Here is a 22,275-nt window from a genome sequence, read left to right on the forward strand (position 1 = left end):
ATTGTTTTATTCGTTTCTTGAATGAAGTTTACCCCTTGTTAAACAGATTAAATGTTGAATTTCATTGTGTAGACGTGAAATTCCTTAAATTAAAGTCTTTTGGTTTCATCCCTTCTTCAAGATATAGGATAGAATTTCATTAGCGAAAGTCAGCTGAGCCCTGGAAAAACCTGCCCATTTACAATTGATTTTTCACATCCTCGAAACTTCAGGAGTATACAAGATATGAATTTGTTGCAGAATTTTAACTTCAGGAGCTTGAAAGCATCGCACACGGTTCGATCAAGGAGTGCCAAGTGCAAGAGGTAAAAAAAAACGCTCTTTAGCATCTTATATATAAGCCGAAATACAATTGCGAATCAACCCAGAAGACCCGTTATTGCATCTAGTTAAAAGTCTTTCTACAAGCGTCAAAAGGTTCAGGCAAGTAAGGTTGATTGTTCCTCCATTTAAGATGTTAAAGAATGCTTCCTCATGTCGATCTTAGGACGTTAAATACAGATTAGAGACGTCTCCCTTTTATAATAAATGAGGCGGATGTTGATGTTCGTCCGTCTGTAGTTAAGTTTTTGAAGCGTGTGCCCAATTTAAAAGACAGGGCTTTTTGATTTTAATCAGTCTGTAGTGAAGTTTTGGAAGCGTGTGGCCAATTTAAAATATGGGGCTGACAATCTTTCCTTACAATTTCTGCCGAATTTTATTCTGATATTGACATGTCTACCCAATTCCAGTGCTGGAGCAGAGGGTCAGTTTTCTGGGTTAAAATAATAAAAACCTTAATCCGCAATAGACTCCGCTAATCCGCAATCCAAAATCATTTCTGATCTTGTACATGTCAGAAGAGCGATTCATGATCCAAGCTCTTGGTAAATCTCATATACCCTTGTAAGGAAAGCAATAAAGTAGAGAGAATAAGTCCCAAGTTAATCCTGTCCTCAAATTGATTATGTTTCCTTTGCTGTACAAGTATCTGATATGTTTGTGCTTTATATCTTGATAAAAAGAAAGTTTTAAATTAAGTTCAAAACGAATATCTATTTGAGTTGTTTATCTAAATTTTGCCAAACAAAAATTAAATTTTTACTTGTCTTTTTCTTCAAAGCATCCCTAAATCACATCCAATTTAATGACAAATTGAAAACAAAATAAAGCAAAACTTGTTAAAGCTTGAGAAAATAGGGTGGATATTATTCACCCTATGTATAATATGCACCTGATTTGTTTAGCACTTTTTGCTGAGCAAAAGAAAATTAAATAAACAGCCCGTACCATTAAATTGATCTTTAGTCACCCTTCACAAACGAAAAGACCCAATAACATGGATGAATTAAATAAATCAGGTGCCTATACATATGGCACATTTGGTCAAGTTCTGCCAAGGTACGCCTTAATTTGTTCTCGATTGGTCATAAATTTTGGCGAAATTTAGGATACTTTGAAGAAGAAGACAAGCAAAAATTGTATTTTTTATTTAGCAAAATCTAAGCAGACATGTCAAAGAGCTCATCCTTCTCGACTCACTTTTAGACTTGATTTTTCAACAGATATAATAGATAATATATTAGATCCATATGCAGTGAAGTAAACATAAATAATATGGGAAAATGGGACTTAAATATTTCCACTTTCTTTTTTTCTTACAGGGATTTCTGAAATCTCTCAAGAACTTGGGCTAAGAACTACTCCTCTGACATTCCTAAGATCAGAAATGGTTTTTAGATTGAGCCTACTGAGATAGGAGTCTATTGAGCCTTGTTTTTAAGATGGGGGCTCAAAACCTCCAGATATTTTGACCATAGAGATTTCAATGGCGCACTTTTCATTTCAATCGGCCGCCATTTTTTAGGGATTCAAGTTTATTTCAAAATTCCAGAAAATCAGTTTTCCCAATAAACGTTACGGTTTCGAGAATAATATTTATTATTACTAAATCACCTTTAAATGAGGAATCTTTCCCACTACATAGTTTTTCCAAAGCACATTTTATAACCGTTTTTTAGTAAGGATTGTTGTTCGATCTTTACTAGGTTACAGTTACAACTGCGACCATGATTTCAACCTCTGATTTTTCAAAACTTGTTTAATTCATTTGTTCTGAGGTTTAATATAAGTAAGTTCATTAACTTATAATTATAAAAACTATATGTAATAATTATATTATATATTATAAATTAATTATAACAATAATATAATAATAATTATTATTATTATTATCATATATTATAATATATATTATATACATATTATAATATATACATATTATAATTTTATTATAATAATATTATAAATTATATCATATTATAATATTATGCACATTATAATATATTATAATAATACTATACATTATAATAATAATTATATTAATAACTAGCTGTTGGGGTGGCGCTTCGCAACCCCCCCCCCAAGCCCCCCCCCCCCGCGCGCGCAAGTCGTTACGCGCCATTTTAGTTACGCGCCATTGTAGTTGTGTCCCTGTGTCCCACCTGTGAATATAGATACGTATATATATATCTATATATATAAAAATAAGTTGTCTGTGTGTGTGTCTGTCGAGTGACGTCATGTTTGTGTGTCGACTGACGTCATGTTTTCGACTGACAAAATTACAGACCGGGACATCGGGACACAAATGACGACCGGGACACCGGCACATCTATCTATATATAAAAATAAGTTGTCTGTGGATGTGTCTGTCAGGTGACGTCATGTTTGTGTTGATTGACGTCATGAAGTTAGTTGTCGTCATTTTTGTTATGACGGTGACGTCATTAAAGATATTTAAGACATGCGTTCACGTAGAAATCTATTAATGTTTAACTTTAAAATGACTGATGAACTTACAATGGCAACAGCTGAGGAAGATGCTCAAAGTGTCTATGCCAAAAAACTTGCTGCTGATAGAGAAAGTCAGAAAAGACAGCGTGCCGAGGAATCAAAAGAACAGCAAGGAAACAGGCTTGAGGCTGATAGAGAAAGAAAGAACAGAAAGCGTGCCGAGGAACTACCAGAGCAACGCGAAAGCAGACTTGCTGCTAAAAGAGAAAGTGAAAAAAGAAGGCGTGCCGAGGAACTACCAGAGCACCATGAAACCAGACTTGCTGCTAAAAGAGAAAGTGAAAAAAGAAGGCGTGCCGAGGAATCACAAGAACAGCAAGAAATGAGGCTTGCTGCTGATAGAGAAAGTAAGAAAAGAAAGCGTGCCGAGGAATCAGAGCAACCTGAAAGTTATCGCTTGCTGCTGATAGAGAAAGTAAGAAAAGAAAGCTTGCCGAGGAATCAGAGCAACCTGAAAGTTATCGCCTGGCATTCAGGTACAGCCCAGTCGATGATTATAGCTTGAGTAGATGTGTTCAAATCGGGACAATGTCTAAAATTTGTCCCTATAGCAAGGCCTTGAAATTCAATGATGAAACAATGGGAATGTGTTGCGCCTCAGGAAAAGTTAAACTTCCTCTATTGGCTGCACCACCAGAGCCATTGAAGACTTTCCTTACTGGAACTACGTCAGAATCTAAGCGTTTTTTGTCACAAATCAGAAAATACAACTCATGTTTCCAAATGACGTCGTTTGGAGCCCAAATCGAAAATCCAGATCAATTTATGTCTACTTTCAAAGTAAAAGGGCAAATTTATCATAGAGCAGGGTCCCTTCTACCATTCTCAGGCGAGAATCATAAATTTTTACAATTGTACTTCATCAGTGATAGAAATTCTGAATTGAATGCAAGTTGCGAAATTTCTCCCAACGTTGAAAGGACAATCGTTTCCCAATTGCAACATCTTTTCCACGAAAATAATAATTTAGTGCGTCTGTTCAAAACAGCCATCGATTTGATGCCTACTGATATGCATATAATTGTTATTTCTGCTGACAAACCGCCTCCTGGCCAACATGTGCGTAGATACAATGCTCCAACTATCGACGAAGTGGCAATCGTTATGGTCGGTGATCAGTTTTTACCTCGAGATATTATTCTTCATAAGCGAAACGCTCAGTTGTTAAGAATTGCTGAAACTCATCGATGCTACGATGCCCTACAATATCCTATCATTTTTTGGGATGGAGCCGACGGCTGATAAACTACATAGTAAAACTTGAAGTGTTTGGGTCAGTGCGATGCTGGATGTACTCAGTGGAATGGCAAAAACGAGGTTTGCCACAGGCACATATACTAATCTGGCTACATAAAAAAATTACTTCGAACGAAATTGATGATGTGATTTCCGCTGAGATACCTGATGAAAATGTCGATAAGGGGTTACATGATATTATTGTAAAAAATATGATACATGGACCTTGCGGTGCATTGAACGAAAATTCACCATGCATGGCCAAAGGAAGGTTCACAAAGCAATATCCTCGACTTTTAGTATCCAACACAATTACTGGCAATGATGGTTACCCACAATATAGAAGAAGATCTACTGAAAACGGTTAGAGACGCCAGATATGACTTTTGATTTTACATCAGAAATTTATAACTACACTTTAGTTATTATAGAAGATTTGTGCGTACGTATGGCAAACAAACCTCTTCAGGATTTGGGAATGCCTTCACCTAACCGTATCGCTGCTGTTTCTACATGTGTAGAATTGGATCGTGAACAAAGTTACAGTACGAGTGATCTATTGTCGTATGTACAAAATAACATTTCCAAGTTAACGTCGGAACAAAAAGACATTTATGATACGATAATGCATTGTGTCGATAACAACGTTGGAGAAATTTTCTTTTTGGATGCGCCAGGAGGTACTGGTAAAACGTTTGTGATAAAACTGATTCTGGCATCAATTCGATCAAAAATTGATATAGCGTTGGCAATTGCGTCGTCCGGAATAGCCGCAACATTGCTGCCTGGTGGAAGAACTGCTCATTCCGCTTTGAAATTGCCTCTGAATTTGCATTCTACAGAAACTCCCACGTGCAATATTTCCAAATCATCTGGGATGGGTATAAAGTATTGCAGCAATGCAAACTTATTATTTGGGATGAGTGCACAATGACACACAAAAAATCGCTCGAGGCTCTGGATCAATGCTTGAAAGATTTGTGAGGGAAGTCGAAACCCTTTGGCAGCACAATAATATTGCTTGCGGGAGATTTCAGGCAAACATTACCTATAATACCTAGATCAACTCCTGCAGACGAAATGGATGCTTGCCTGAAAAATTCTAATTTATGGGCACACGTAAAAACATTAAAATTAACTACAAATATGCGTGTCCGATTGAAAAATGATGGCTCTGGTCAAACATTTTCAGATCAATTGCTGGCAATTGGAAACGGAAAGCTCCCAGTAGACTCAATTTCAGGACGTATACAACTACCTGCTGATTTCTGTAATTTAGTAACGTCCAAAAATGAATTGATTGAAAAAGTATTTCCGAATATTCTAAAAAATTATAAAAATAATAAATGGCTAAGTGAAAGAGCGATTCTCGCACCCAAAAATATAGACGTCCACGAAATCAACAATATTGTTTTGACCAAGTTTCGAGACCAGGCAGTCCTTTACAATTCAGTCGACACAGTTTTGGAACCATATGAAGCGGTTAATTATCCATCTGAATTTTTAAATTCCGTGGATCTTTCAGGGTTTCCACCACACGTGCTACAACTAAAAATAGGCGTACCAATAATACTTTTAAGAAATATCAACCCACCAAAGCTTTGCAATGGCACGCGACTTGCCGTAAAAAAAACAATGGAAAACCTAATAGAGGCCACAATCTTGACAGGGCCTTTTGAGGGTGAGGCTGTTCTTATTCCTCGCATTCCCATGATTTGTATACTGGTTCTGAAAAGGATCTGCCTTTTCAATTTAAAAGATTGCAATTCCCAATTCGATTAGCATTTGCAATCACCATTAACAAAGCTCAAGGTCAATCATTAGAAAAATATGGTATAGATCTTAATACTGATTGTTTTTCCCATGGACAATTGTACGTTGCATGTTCTAGGATCGGTAAACCTGACAATCTATTTATATGCAGCGACAATTGGACAGCGAAGAATGTTGTATATTCGCAAGTTTTACGCAGTTAATTTATATTGTATCTATCTATCTATCTATCTATATAAAAACGAGTTGTGTGTATGCATGTTTGTTTGTTTGTAAAAAGAGCGGTTGCATATGACGTCGTTATTAGTACATACGGCTTTGTATATGCACAGACAATGGGAAAGCCAAGAATGTTGTATATTCGCAATTTTTACGTAGTTTGAAACAAATATATAAATCTATCTATGTTCACAGGTGGGACACAGGGACACAACTACAATGGCGCGTAACTAATATGGCGCGTAACGACTTACGCGCGCGGGGGGGCTTGGGGGGGGGCGAAGCGCCCCACCAACTAGGTGTTGGGGTGGCGCGAAGCGCCACCCCAACAGCTAGTAGGGAATATAAATAACGACCGGGACACTCAAAGAGAAAGCGACCGGGACACAAGGAATGTTCAATTAGCAATCACCATCAACAAAGCACCGGGACACAAATGACGACCGGGACACAGGGAGTATAAATGACGACCAGGACATAAGTAAAAAAAACTAAAAAAAAAGGTAAAAACTACAAAAAAAATTAAAAAGAAAAAAAAAAAACTAATAAAAAAAACTAAAAAAACTAAAAAAGAAAAAAAGAAAAAAAGGAAAAAAAATGAAAAATAAAGGAGAAAAACAAAACTAAAAAAAAATAAAAATAAAAAAAAAACTAAAAAGAAAAAAAGGGGAAAAATACAAAAATTTATTTCATCATATACCATTTCAAAAACGAATGTATATACAGACCGGGACACCGGGATACAAATGACGACCGGGACACAGGGAATATAAATGACGACCGGGACACAGGGACACAACTACAACGGGGACGCCGGGGGGCACAGGGGGATATATAAATGACGACGGGGACACAGGGAATGTTCGATTAGCAATCACCATCAACAAAGCTCAAGGGCAATCATTAGAATCATGAGATATAACTAAAAAAAACTAAAAAAAGGTAAAAAACTAAAAAAAAGACCAATTCAAAAACGAATGTATATACAGACCGGGACACAAATGACGAGCGGGACACCGGGACACAAAGAATATAAATGACGCCCGGGACACTCAAAGAGCAATCACAGACTGGGAAACCGGGACACAAATGACGGCCGGGACACAGGGAATATAAATGACGACCGGGACACAACTACAACGGGGATGCCGGGGGGCACAGGGGGGTATATAAATTACGACGGCGACACAGGGAATGGTCGATTAGCAATCACCATCAACATAGCTCCAGGGCAATCATTAGAATCATGAGGTATAGATCTGAATACGGATTGTTTTCCCATGGACCATTATATGTTGCATGTTCAAGAGTCGGTAAACCTGACAATCTATTTAGATGCACAGACAATGGGACAGCAAAGAATGTTGTATATTCGCAAGTTTTACGTAGTTAAAAACATATATATATATATATATATATATATATATATATATATATATATATATATATATATATATATATATATATATATATATATATATATATATATATATATATATATATATATATATCTATATTCACAGGTGGGACATAGGGACACAACTACAATGGCGCGTAACTAATATGGCGCGTAACGACTTACGTGCGCGGGGGGGGCTTGGGGGGCGCGAAGCGCCCCCACCAACTAGGTGTTATATATATATATATATGTATATATATATATATATATATATATATATATATATATATATATATATATATATATATATATATATATATATATATATATATATATATATTTAACTACGTAAAACATGCAAATATACAACATTCTTTGCTGTCCCATTGTCTGTCCATATAGATAGATTGTCAGGTTTACCAACTCTTGAACATGCAACATAATAATTGTCCATGGGAAAACAATCCGTATTCAGATCTATACCGCATTTTTCTAACGATTGCCCTTGAGCTTTGTTGATAGTGATTGCTAATCGAACATTCCCTGTGTCCCCGTCGTCATTTACATATCCCCCTGTGCCCCCGGCGTCCCCGTTGTAGTTGTGTCCCTCTGTCCTGGTCGCCATTTATATTCCCTGTATCCCGGTCGTCATTTGTGTCCCGGTATCCCAGTCTGTAATTTCTCTTTGAGTGTCCCGGTCGTCATTTATATTCTCTCTGTCCCGGTGACCTGGTCGTCATTTGTGTCCCGGTCTGTAATTTCTCTTTGAGTGTCCCGGTCGTCATTTATATTCCCTGTGTCCTGGTCGTCATTTGTGTCCCGGTGTCCCAGTCTGTAGTGTCTTCTTATAATGACGTCATATACAAAGCCTTATATACTTATAATGACGTCAAATGCAAACCCACAAACAAACAAACATGCATATATACAACTTATTTTTATATATATAGATACAGTTTCTTCTTTGGTATTTTTTTTTCTTTTTTAGTTTTTTCTTTTTTTAGTTTCTTCTTTTTATTGATTTGTTTTCTTCAATTTGTCAATGTTCATTCTAACATTGACACTTGGAAAAATCTTTACGTGCCAAGCATGCTAAACCTCCAACAATTTATATTAAACCTCAGAATTTGGGGTATCTGTTGTAAGGTTTTCGAATTACTTTAATCTATTGTCAAAATATATTGAAATATTTGTGGAATTCCCAGTTTTTTTTAGTTTTTTCTGTTTTTTAGTTTTTTAGCTTTTTTTAGTTTATTTTCTTTTTAGTTTTTTATCTTTTTTATTTTTTTACGTTTTTTCTTTTTAGGTTTTTTCTTTTTTTAATTTTTTTAATTTTTTATTTTTTTTTTGTTTTTTCTTTTTAGTTTTTTTTTTTTTGGTTTTTTACCATTTTTCTTTTTTCGAATTACTTTAATCTATTGTCAAAATATTTCGAAATGTTTATGCAATTTCCAGTTTTTACATCTTAGTTTGTTTTCTTATATATATATATAGAAGATATAATCTGGTGTAACAGACAAAGTGTAACAGACATAACAGACAGACAACTTATTTTTATATATACAGATATAAGATAATAATATATATATGAAATTATAGATAATAATTTCATTCATATAAGTAAATTTGATAAGAATGACAAGCTTGAAGCAGCAATGAGAGCTGCAATAAGTATTTTATTACAAACCAAGGCTCTGGGACAGAGAAGTCTGACTAAAAGGAAAAAAAGCTACATTGTCTGAAAAAAAATCTTTGCCAGGGTTTATATTAAAAAAAAAATAGCATAGATTCAGATGCATAACTCTTGGGTGGTAAATTCTTTCTTTCACTGAAAGTAATACTTCAATTAATAGATTTAATGAAATAGCTAACAATATATAATCAAAGGAAATCAAAAACTGTAAATATGGCAAGAAGGAAACTATTAATACATCTTTTTTAACAAGTTTGATCCAAATTCTGATATGAAGTCTATTAGTTCTTCATGGCTGTTCTGGATTGAAGTGTTTCTTCAGTGGCTCCCAGCATTTATAATATTCTGCGTCAAGTTTTTCACATTCTTTTTCGGCCCATGCTGTAACGGCAAGTTGGAGGCAAGACTCGAACATAAAGGACTGAAAATAAAGAAAACTTCAAGTTTTAGTTTGAAAGATAACTAGCAGATACGCCAGTTGAGGAAGCCTGGGGGGTTGTTTCCGCTCAGACTCATTATTCACACAGTATACAAAACATATTTTTAAAATTGGATTCGAACTGCGGTTTGATTCAAAACAGGGTTTAAATAAACAAATACAACGTAGAGACAATCTGGAAAATTTCAAGACAGTGGAAATAAAAAAAGGCAAAAACTACAAAAAAAAACCTAAAAACTAAAAAAAACTAAAAAAGCTAAAAAACTAAAAAAAACTAAAAAAAAACTAAAAAAGGTAAAAAACTAAAAAAGAAAAAAAAACAAAAAAGAAAAAAACTAAAAAAGGAAAAAAACTGAAAAATAAAGGAGAAAAAGAAAACTAAAAAAATATGAATAAATATATATAAAAATAAGTTGTTTGTGGGTTATGTCTGTCTGTCTGTCTGTCGAGTGACGTCGTGTTTGTCCGCATATGACGTCTGAATTATTTCACACTAATACAAAAGAAGAAAAAAAACTAAAAAAGGTAAAAACTACAAAAAAAAACTAAAAAGAAAAAAAACTAAAAAAGCTAAAAAAACTAAAAAAAACTAAAAAAAGGTAAAAAACTAAAAACTAAAAAAAACTGAAAAAACTAAAAAAAGGCAAAAACTAAAAAAAACTAGAAACTAATAAAAAAACTAAAAAAGCTAAAAAACTAAAAAAACTAAAAAAAGGTAAAAAACAAAAAAAAACTAAAAACTAAAAAAGAAAAAACTAAAAAAAAGGAAAAAACTGAAAAATAAGAGAAAAAGAAAACTAAAAAAATATTAATAAATATAAAAAATATAAATATAAATATAATATAAATTAGCAATCAACAAAGCACCGAGACACAAATGACGACCGGGACACAGGGAGTATAAATGACGACCAGGACATAAGTAAAAAAAAAACTAAAAAAACTAAAAAAATGGTAAAAACTACAAAAAAAACTAAAAACTAATAAAAAAACTAAAAAATCTAAAAATCTAAATAAACTAAAAAAGAAAAAAAAGAAAAAAGGAAAAAAATAAAGGAGAAAAACAAAACTAAAAAACGAATGTATATACAGACCGGGACACCGGGATACAAATGACGACCGGGACACAGGGAATATAAATGACGACCGGGACACAGGGACACAACTACAATGGGGACGCCGGGGGGCACAGGGGGATATAAATGACGACCGGGACACCGGGACACAAGGAATATAAATGACGCCCGGGACACTCAAAGAGAAATCACAGACTGGAACACCGGGACACAAATGACGACCGGGACACAGGGAATATAAATGACGACCGGGACACAGGGACATAACTACAAAGGGGACGCCGGGGTGCACAGGGGGATATATAAATGACGATGGCGACTCAGGGAATGGTCGATTAGCAATCACCATCAACAAAGCTCAAGGGCAATCATTAGAATCATGAGGTATAGATCTGAATACGGATTGTTTTCCCATGGACCATTATATGTTGCATGTTCAAGAGTCGGTAAACCTGACAATCTATTTATATGCACAGACAATGGGACAGCAAAGAATGTTGTATATTCGCAAGTTTTACGTAGTTAAAAACATATATATATATATATATATATATATATATATATATATATATATATATATATATATATATATATATATATATATATATATATATATATATATATATATATATATATATATATATATATATATATATATATATATATATATATATATATATATATGTATATATATACAGCAATGGGATTGCTGTCCCATTGTCTGTGCATATAAATAGATTGTCAGGTTTACCGACTCTTGAACATGCAACATATAATGGTCCATGGGAAAACAATCCGTATTCAGATCTATACCTCATGATTCTAATGATTGCCCTTGAGCTTTGTTGATGGTGATTGCTAATCGACCATTCCCTGAGTCGCCATCGTCATTTATATATCCCCCTGTGCACCCCGGCGTCCCCTTTGTAGTTATGTCCCTGTGTCCCGGTCGTCATTTATATTCCCTGTGTCCCGGTCGTCATTTGTGTCCCGGTGTTCCAGTCTGTGATTTCTCTTTGAGTGTCCCGGGCGTCATTTATATTCCTTGTGTCCCGGTGTCCCGGTCGTCATTTATATCCCCCTGTGCCCCCCGGCGTCCCCATTGTAGTTGTGTCCCTGTGTCCCGGTCGTCATTTATATTCCCTGTGTCCCGGTCGTCATTTGTATCCCGGTGTCCCGGTCTGTATATACATTCGTTTTTTAGTTTTGTTTTTCTCCTTTATTTTTTTCCTTTTTTCTTTTTTTTCTTTTTTAGTTTATTTAGATTTTTAGATTTTTTAGTTTTTTTATTAGTTTTTAGTTTTTTTGTAGTTTTTACCATTTTTTTAGTTTTTTTAGTTTTTTTTTTTTTACTTATGTCCTGGTCGTCATTTATACTCCCTGTGTCCCGGTCGTCATTTGTGTCTCGGTGCTTTGTTGATTGCTAATTTATATTATATTTATATTTATATTTTTTATATTTATTAATATTTTTTTAGTTTTCTTTTTCTCTTATTTTTCAGTTTTTTCCTTTTTTTTAGTTTTTTCTTTTTTAGTTTTTAGTTTTTTTTTTGTTTTTTACCTTTTTTTAGTTTTTTTAGTTTTTTTAGTTTTTTAGCTTTTTTAGTTTTTTATTAGTTTTTAGTTTTTTTTTAGTTTTTGCCTTTTTTTAGTTTTTTCAGTTTTTTTTAGTTTTTAGTTTTTTACCTTTTTTTTAGTTTTTTTTAGTTTTTTAGCTTTTTTAGTTTTTTTTCTTTTTAGTTTTTTTTGTAGTTTTTACCTTTTTTAGGTTTTTTTTTTCTTCTTTTGTATTAGTGTGAAATAATTCAGACGTCATATGCGGACAAACATGACGTCACTCGGCAGACAGACAGACAGACATAACCCACAAACAACTTATTTTTATATATATTTATTCATATTTTTTTAGTTTTCTTTTTCTCTTTTATTTTTCAGTTTTTTCCTTTTTTTTAGTTTTTTTCTTTTTAGTTTTTAGTTTTTTTTAGTTTTTTACCTTTTTTTAGTTTTTTTTAGTTTTTTTAGTTTTTTAGCTTTTTTAGTTTTTTTATTAGTTTTTATTTTTTTTGTAGTTTTTGCCTTTTTTTATTTTTTTCAGTTTTTTTTAGTTATTAGATTTTTACCTTTTTTTAGTTTTTTAGCTTTTTTAGTTTTTTTTTCTTTTTAGTTTTTTTTGTAGTTTTTACCTTTTTTAGTTTTTTTCTTCTTTTGTATTAGTGTGAAATAATTCAGACGTCATATGCAAACAAACATGACGTCACCTGATCCACAGATCCACAGATCCACACACAGACAACTTATTTTTATATATATAGATATATATATAAAAGAACTTACATCAAATTGTGAGGATTAAAACTGAATAATTAAAAACACTTTTTAAAACTTTTTTTTTAAAAATAGCCCTAGCATCCTTACTTCAACGAAGTTCAACCAGGACATAGGGCCGAAATATCTACAGAAATAATTTCCACTGTCTTGAAATTTCCCCTATTGTCTCTACGTTGTATTTGTTTGTTATGGAAAGGCAGTGTGGTCTTCGTCGCTATTTTCGTCTAGCTTATGGGGTTTAAATGCTCATAAGGCACCATCCCCCGTCCCAGGTGAAAATCACGAGCTGCCCCCCTCTCCAGTGTCGTTGACAAATTTGTTTTTTGCCTTTGAAAAATTGATGAAACACGATATTTTGGAATTTTTAATTTCTCGTTTATTACTGGCCATTGTCATTTTCTTTAATATTTTTTTTTCAGCCAAATATCTAGCTAGAGGAGTAATTAAATCATCGTGCCGTGTGAAGTTTTGTATCATCTACGCGGAAATTCAGTACAAAATTACTGTTCAATATTTTGTCTTTTGCCATAAACATTCCTGGACGGAGACACATTTATTTGAAGATGGCATCTCAGGCACCATTTCTTGAGCGCCTTCTTTTGACAGTAAATAAAAACCAACATTTTTGGGATTATTTTTTTAAGAATTCAGTTCATTAATTAGACAAGAGTAGAATGAGAAGCTCTATTCCAACATATTACACCGGTTTGCAACAAACATCTTGTACTCAATTTTTTAAATTGCATAATGGACTAATTTTACTCGTAAATTGCGATTACAAATTAAATACAAGCGGTTCAGATTTTCAAAAGCCCTGCATCTGGTGTAAGATTATATAATTTTGCTGTCTAAAATAGAGACAATATATGAAACAGGTCATTGAACTCAATTCTAGGTAGATTTTTTGTTTTGAACTTCATCGCCTTTTTTTAAGTTTTTTTTTTCAGTCAAATTTGCTGATATCTCTATCAATCGTGCTAGGATTTTCTGAAAATTCAAAAGCAATGAATAAAAAAAAAACTCACCTGAGTTCCTTCTGCCAGACGCATTGGTTTCAAGTCAGCATTGGAGGCCATTTCAAAACATTTGTAGTCAGGACCATGCGGGGTCATCATAGAGTGAAGTGACGCTCCACCAGGTAGCATGCCCTCTTTTGCTTCGTAATTGCCCATTATAATACCCATGAATTCACTCATACAATTTCCTAAGAATAAATAAAAACCGTTATTATAATTCCTTAATACTTTGCGAATCTTACGTGTTAACGACAATGTCTTAATGGCGAGCTGTCAATCAATGTTTAGGGTTGCATTTGAACAAGTTTTGAGCTACTACTCTATAAAACTTCATACCAAGTCATTTATCACATGCTGTAGGCAATAAAGCAATGTAAAGCATGTTGTGACAAGCCATCGATTGGGTGTCGGGAGTTGCGAATGTTTTTTTTTTTCAATTCTATTTGATCTCAAACAAGGTGTTTCAGTCGCCATGAATGTTAGCGGTAGCATATTCGGCTTAATTATCACGAATATTATCGAGCCTTCAATGAACAACTGTGCACACTCGGCCCGTTGCATCACTCGTATCAGATCATCATTAGCAAGAATGTAAAATCCAACCTTCCAGTCGGCTTTCACACTTCCGCAAAGTTGACGTAATCACTCCACCCATAGCTATGGAAGTAATTTGTTCTTTTTAGACCGGTTGAGACCGTTTTTTAGAACGTTTGATTTCGATGATATTGCGAAATTTCATTACGAGATCAATCTTAAACTCTCTCCTGTTGTAGAAATATCACGAACGCTTTCCAGCGAATATACTAAGAGGTGGTGAAATAGACAAACCCTGGATGACATAGGAACTTACGATACTCATTATGATCCTCTGCCGCTTACATCAGGATTGTTCATATCCTTCAGGTGAACAGACTGCGGAATCGCATATTGAAAGTAAACCAAGCAGCGTAGAATCACCTATTTGTAAGAAATTGTCATCTCTCCTGAAAGTTGAACCGTGGAAATTAGACAGTGAAATCAAACATTGAAAATAGAAGTTTGAACAGTAGGCGGGGCATCTATCCCACTATGATACAGAAAGGACTTTATGATATAGAAAGGCGGTGGCACGTTAAAAACATCAGCTGAAATGAGCTTTTTTTTCGTAGCTATATGTCATACTGAAGTGTCCCTCACGAAATTCACGATCAAGGCCTTCTTCACCGGCAACCCTGAGAAAATGGTTCACAAAGTTTCCGAGCTAGCAGTGTATAATTAAATACTAAAGTTGAAGAGAAATCGTACCTCCTCTCTGTGAGCATTGCCGGTAAAACTTATTATAGAAGCCCTTCAAGGAATAAAAATACGCGATCGCTTGGATAAAAGCTTTTGGCGTGTTATAAACAGAAGAGATACACTACCGGTGCATCTACTCTCTCTTTCCGAGTGCCTCCTTTTCCAAACACGCTGAGCTGACATGTCTTGCACTGCAAGGTGCAAAAGTGCCACCCTTTCTGAGCAGTAATCACTTGCGTTTTTTCTAGAATTTAGAGATAAATTCAAATACGGGACCAATCTTTCCCTGTTTGTGAAATATATTGTAGAAAAGTCAGGAGTACGTCTCTAGCTCTGTAATAAAATCAGACGAACCTTTATTTATCAACTTTGCCCAATAGTCTTCAACTCAGTGAAAAGTTCAGTAAAGTGATGAGGTTCCATCCACCGAAGTGAATTTCCTTATCTCAGAGCCATGGTACGCAGCTGTCTATGCTTCCATAATCATGGGCGTCTTTTCTACGGCCGACTTCTCGTTTAGCATGCATGCTACTGGTCTGGTGAAAAGGGCAATTGGTGAAGCGTGCTCACTTATTAGTTTGTATCGACTGGCTTTCTCCCAATCCCAATCGAAAGCTGCTTATATCCCAATGTACGCCCTATACCAGAATACGTGTACCCTGTGCTGGGTTCATATGTGTATAATACGGAATTACGAACTATGATCTTAACGGTTTTTTATGTGAATTGGCTGAAATTCGACAACCACGCTGATGCATCTATTCCAAATTGTCTTATCTGCAACTCTTCCATCTATTCAAATATAAGCCTACTAAATATCACCCTCAATTCCTCAATCTCAGCATCAGCAGACGAAAACAAAAGTTTGCTTGGTTTTGATGGATGGACTTTTCCTATGAGTAAGCACAGGAAAGCAAATACCCAATGCAGAAGAGTAAACGTGAAGACTGAGCCACTGCATCATTGGACCCAACGTGCATTAAACCAGAGAATATAGGCAATTTATAAGTCAGGCGCTTGTATCGGACAAAAAGTACCAACGCCATCTAAGGCTAGGTGACGTTTCGCATTTTTGTTCAGTACAATGACAAGAATAAATAATTTAATTAGCTTAATTAATAAAACTAGGGTAGTAGTAAGTGTCGGATTTGATTTCCTGACATAAAAACGATTACGAAGCTTAAAAAATGCTAGTGTCATCAGTATTAGATGGCGCTGATAGTTTTTTTTTTGTCGAGGCTAGCGCCAGTTTCTACTTTTACAATTTACCCATACTGTTTGTATCGAACAATAGATAGTTACACTTCTGATTTAACTGAGTATTGAAATTATTGTAGATTTCACTTAATAAACTAGAAACAAGCTGAATCGATTCTTATTGGGTAATTTTAGAGTCGTTAGTTGCAAATTATCGGCACATTTGATAAGTGACGAGTCTGTTCAGTGTGACAAACACGCTGAAATAATACATGACAACACAACGATAATGCTGTTAGCATTAAAAAGAGGCGGTAAAAAACCTTCCTTTGCCGATCTCTGGACCGAATTGTGGTTATCCCTTGAAAAAAGGTATTCCCTTGACAGTGCTCGAATATACAGGCTATCGGCACTTTTGATAAGTGACAAGATGGGGAAAAGTTACTTATTTATCAAATGTAGGAAATTAAAGTGAAAATCTCAAAATGATTGGTATACAGGAAGAAGAACCGTTTCTTAGCCCCCCCCCCCCTCCCTGCATGCATATCTGCTATTCAGTTGGCAAAATGCGACCAATTAAGCTTCTTAACTGAGCTGTACTGTTGATTTTTTTTTATTTGAAAATAATAAAATTTTCAGTTTTTTTGATAAATAGAGACGATGATAGAAAAAGTGAGAAGAATACCTGAACAGCATTGTAACGAATTAAAGAACAAGCTTAAAACAAGCACAAACTCGAAAGCTCAAAAGCAAGCTCGTAATTATAGAATGAAATCCGAATTAGATCTGCATTAATATAGAATTAAAAGAATTAGATCTGGTATTAGAAGAGCATAGATACAGAATGTAGAAGATGAAGAATATAGAATTAAAAGAATATAGATGCTAAAAGAATCAGATCCGATGATTACACTTACTGTGAAAGTAAGGGGGTCTGAAAGTACGTTCTTGTACTGCCCATCGTGGTGGAAATATTACAAAATCTGCAATTGCTGTTCCAGGCTTTGTGGATGGGCAGGTTAAGACAGTGAATATAGATGGGTCCTAAAATGAATAGGTTCTAATATATATATATATATATATATATATATATATATATATATATATATATATATATATATATATATATATATATATATATATATATATATATATATATATATATATATATATATATATATATATATATATATATATATATACATATAATATATATATATATATATATATATATATATATATATATATATATATATATATAATATATATATATATATATATATATATATATATATATATATATATATATATATATATATATATATATATATATATATATATATCTATATATATAAAAATAAGTTGTTTGTCTGTCTGTCGACTGACGTCATGTTTGTCGACTGACGTCATTATAAGGATTGAGCTGTATGTCGTCATGAAGTTGTTTGTCGTCTGACGTCATGTTTGTCGACTAACGAAACTACAGACCGGGACACCGGGACACAAATGACGTGTTATGTCTGTTATAACGTAATAGAGGCAACAATCTTGACAGGGCATTTTGAGGGTGAGGCTTTTCTTATTCCACGCATTCTCATGATTCCAATGGATCTGCCTTTTCAACCTAAAAGATTGCAATTCCCAATTTGATTAGCATATTTAGTTTTCAGTCCAGAACCCCTAAAGCTATTATGTAAATATCAAAAATATTTATGTTGTCTGAGCAATAATTTTTAGTTTTTATTTCAAAATAGAAAATTACCTGACAATTTTAGAATTATATCTATCTATATATATAAAAATAAGTTGTCTGTCTGCGGATCAGGTGACGTCATGTTTCTGTGTCGACTGGCGTCATGAAGTTAGTTGTCGTCATTTTTGCTATGACGGTGACGTCATTAAAGATATTTAAGACATATATGTTCACGTAGAAATCTATTAATGTTTAAGTTTAAAATGACTGATGAACTTACAATGGCAAAAGCCGATGAAGATGCTCAAAGAGTCTATGCCAAAAAACTTGCTGCTGATAGAGAAAGTCAGAAAAGAAAGCGTGCCGAGGAATCAGAAGAACAGCAAGGAAACAGGCTTGAGGCTAAAGAACGCAAAACCGCGCAGTTAGATGAAGATCCACCTGGACAGCGAGAGTCAAAACATATCAAAACTGAAAATGATAGCGATGATGATTGGGTTTGGGATCTTGACTTGGATAAGGTCATCAATGCCTACCAGATTTTAGTTAAAAAAACAAAGGTTCGGCGATATGTATTTCATAGTGAAGCTGAAAAATAAAGAAGAAAAAGAAAACTGAAAAAAGAAAAAATGTAAAAAACTAAAAAATACTAAAAAGAAAAAACACTCAAAGAGAAATTACAGACCGGGACACAAATGACGACCGGGACAGAGGGAATATAAATAACAACCGGGACACTCAAGGAGAAATTACAGACTGGGATACCGGGACACAAATGACGACCGGGACACAGGCAATATAAATGACGACCAGGACACAGGTATTTAAGAATATCGTTCAAAGACAAATTTTTAATTGTAAGAAGACCGTTGAAAGAGAAATTTCTAATTGTAAAATGACTGAAGAACCTACAATGGCAACACCCGAGGAAGCTGCTCAAAACGAATGTATTCACGCCGAAGTAGCTGAGTTGGTAAAGCGTTATGTTTCAGGTTCTAGGTCCGAGAGGCTCCAGGTTTGAACCTTGGCTTTAGCATTAATACAAAAGAAGAAAAAAACTAAAAAAGGTAAAAACTACAAAAAAACTAAAAAGAAAATATATATATATATTTATATATATCATCTTTTCCACAAAAATAATAATTTAGTGCTTCTGCTTAAAAACAGCAATCGAATTGATGCCTCCTGATACGCAACTATCAACAAAGTGGCAATCGTTGTGGTCGGTGATCAGTTCTTACCTCGAGATAATATTCTTTATAGGCGAAACAATCAGTTGACAAGAATTGCTTAAACTCATCGATGCTACGATGCCCTACAATATCCTGACGAATATAAATGACGCCCGGGACACTCAAATAGAAATCACAGACTGGGACACCGGGACACAAATGACGACGGGGACACAGGGAATATAAATGACGACCCGGACACAGGGACACAACTACAACGGGGACGCCGGGGGGCACAGGGGGATATATAAATGACGACGGCAACAAAGGAAATGGTCGATTAGCAATAACCATCAACAAAGCTCAAGGGCAATCAATAGAATCATGAGGTATAGATCTGAATAGGGATTGTTTTCCCATGGACCATTATGCGTTGCAAGTTCAAGAGTCGGTAAACCTGACAATCTATTTATATGCACAGACGATGGGATAGCAAAGAATGTTGTATATTCGCAAGTTTTACGTAGTTAAAAACATAATATATATATATATATATATATATATATATATATATATATATATATATATATATATATATATATATATATATATATATATATATATATATATATATATATATATATATATATTCACAGGTGGGACATAGGGCCACAACTACAATGGCGCGTAACTAATATGGCGCGTAACGACTTACGCGCGCGGGGGGGCTTGGGGGGGGCGCGAAGCGCCCCCACCAATTAGGTGTTGGGGTGGCGCGAAGCGCCACCCCAACAGCTAGTATATATATATATATATATATATATATATATATATATATATATATATATATATATATATATATATATATATACATATATATTTATATAAAATCTACACTTAAGTTCCACAGTCAAACATTTTGCCACTTTATGTTTAGCGGCTCTATTACTATAGTACACCAAGTCTGTTGCAGTAACGTTAGTAAAAGACTATAACAAGTGCTAGAATGATAGACCAAAACGAGGTAAGTTAATTATTGTTTCGATCAAACCAAATCAGATGTTTCATAAACATATGAGATCTAATCAAGCTAATAATTAAAAATAATGAGTTTGGTCAGACTGGAACATCTCTGCTAGAAAAACGGAAATTAAATTCACTGTTTTGTTTTACTCTGAATAGGAATTCGACCCTTTTGGGCTCATGATATTAACTTTTGGAAAAAAAACCTCTTTTTTCTAAAATGACTGGTTACATAAATTTTCACCAAAGTCTCCTAGCAGTGTATTCAAAGGCCTCAGCAACACATTCAGGATTGGGTCACACTAGATTACGGTAACTAAAAAGAAAAAAAAAATAGTATGTTGGTTTAGTTCCATGCATATACAATTGTTTTTGTTTTTTTTTGCTTTTGTTTTTCGCACAATAACAGAACTGTCAAAAAACATGAATTTGTTAATTACATGGAAAATACCACAAAGAGTAGTCGAAAATCTCGCGAATCTTAAATTTTTATTGGTGGAGGTACGGGTTTGAAATAAAAAAAATTCTAAAAAAATTCCAGTGTATCTGGAAATAATCCTCCCCAAATATGCCATAGAATCTGAGACATCATACAGTTGTAGCCTTAGTTTTCCTTTAAAGCGACATAGTAATATTGGAAAATAATTTAAAAAATCAGTATGGCAACAGGAAGTAAAGAAAAGCTTTTGGACCCTTCCCCTGAACTGTTGTGCTTTTGATCCTATTTGCCTAGTTTTTGTTTTTAATCATAGTTGCAGCCCTCCAAAATGTCTAACCTCCCCAAAAAAATTCCAGTGTATTCGGAAAAAAAAATTCAGATACACTGGATTCAGACCAGATACACTGGTCTGAGACATCATAAAGTTGTAGCCTTGGTTTTCCTTTAAAGTGACATAGTAATATTGTAAAATTATTTAAAAAATATGCATCGAAACAGGAAGTAAAGGAAATCTTTTAGACTCTCCCCCTGAGCTGTTGTGCTTTTTGCTATCCTTTATGCATCCTATTTGCCCAGTTTTTGTTGTTAATCATAGTTACAGCCCTCCAAAATGTCTACCCTCTCCAAAAAAATTCAGTATATCTTGAAAAAAAATCCTCCCCGTATCTGGCATAGGTTCTGAGACACCATAAAGTTGCAGTCCTAGTTTTCCTTTAAAGCGACATAGTAATATCGTAAAATTATTTAAAAAATAGGCATCGGGACAGGAACTAAAGGAAAGCTTTTGGACCCTCCCCCTGAACTGTTGTGCTTTTTGCTATCCTTTTTGCCTAGTTTTTGTTGTTAAACATAGTTGCAGCTCTCCAAAATATCTACCCTCCCCTCGAAAACTACAGTGTATCTGGAAAAAAATCCTCCCCAAATCTGGCATAGGGTCTGAGACATCATGAAGTTGTAGCCTTAGTTTTCCTTTAAAGTGACATAGTAAAATTGGAAAATAATTTAAAAAATCGACATGGCAACAGGAATGTCGATTTTGATGCCTTACCGGCAGTATGGAGTAAACTCTAATTTGTGATCAAGCTGATAGCTTGTGCTTCTTGTACCGATGACATTGCTTTTGAACTATCTGACTTTTTGGTTTCTTACCTTGTTGATGCCTCTTGAATATATAGTTTGGACTATTTTATTTTTGGTTTATTTTGCTTAGTTTTGATTATATTCTGCTCGATTGTGTGAAATGTATCAAACTGTTCGTTGTAACAAAGTGCATGTAAGGAGCGGCTCGTACTAATTGTGACCGAAACTCTAAAAATGACGTGTTTTGATAACAGTATCTATGTAAAAATAATTGCAAACAGATCAAATACTACTCCAGTGACATTACCAAAGAAAACAAATTGTTTTTACAAGTTGTTACAGTTAAGATTCTTTCAGATTTCCAACGTTAGAGATGGGTTCT

General features: G+C 34.2%; 1 protein-coding gene across 1 annotated transcript in view; it reads right to left on the reverse strand.

Annotated features, from left to right (window-relative positions):
* Positions 1 to 9,303: 9,303 nt before the first annotated feature.
* The window catches only part of LOC136036372 (homogentisate 1,2-dioxygenase-like), a 29,169-nt gene continuing 16,197 nt past the window's right edge, over positions 9,304 to 22,275 (reverse strand). The window contains exons 7-9 of the mRNA XM_065718550.1: positions 17,404 to 17,530; positions 14,024 to 14,202; positions 9,304 to 9,576 (exon numbers count right to left, since the gene is read on the reverse strand). Of these exons, the coding sequence (XP_065574622.1) occupies positions 9,445 to 9,576; positions 14,024 to 14,202; positions 17,404 to 17,530 (438 nt within the window). The 3' untranslated portion in view covers positions 9,304 to 9,444. The remainder of the gene's footprint in view (positions 9,577 to 14,023; positions 14,203 to 17,403; positions 17,531 to 22,275) is intronic.

Source organism: Artemia franciscana, chromosome 2, assembly GCF_032884065.1.
Source record: "Artemia franciscana chromosome 2, ASM3288406v1, whole genome shotgun sequence".
Classification (NCBI taxonomy): domain Eukaryota; kingdom Metazoa; phylum Arthropoda; class Branchiopoda; order Anostraca; family Artemiidae; genus Artemia; species Artemia franciscana.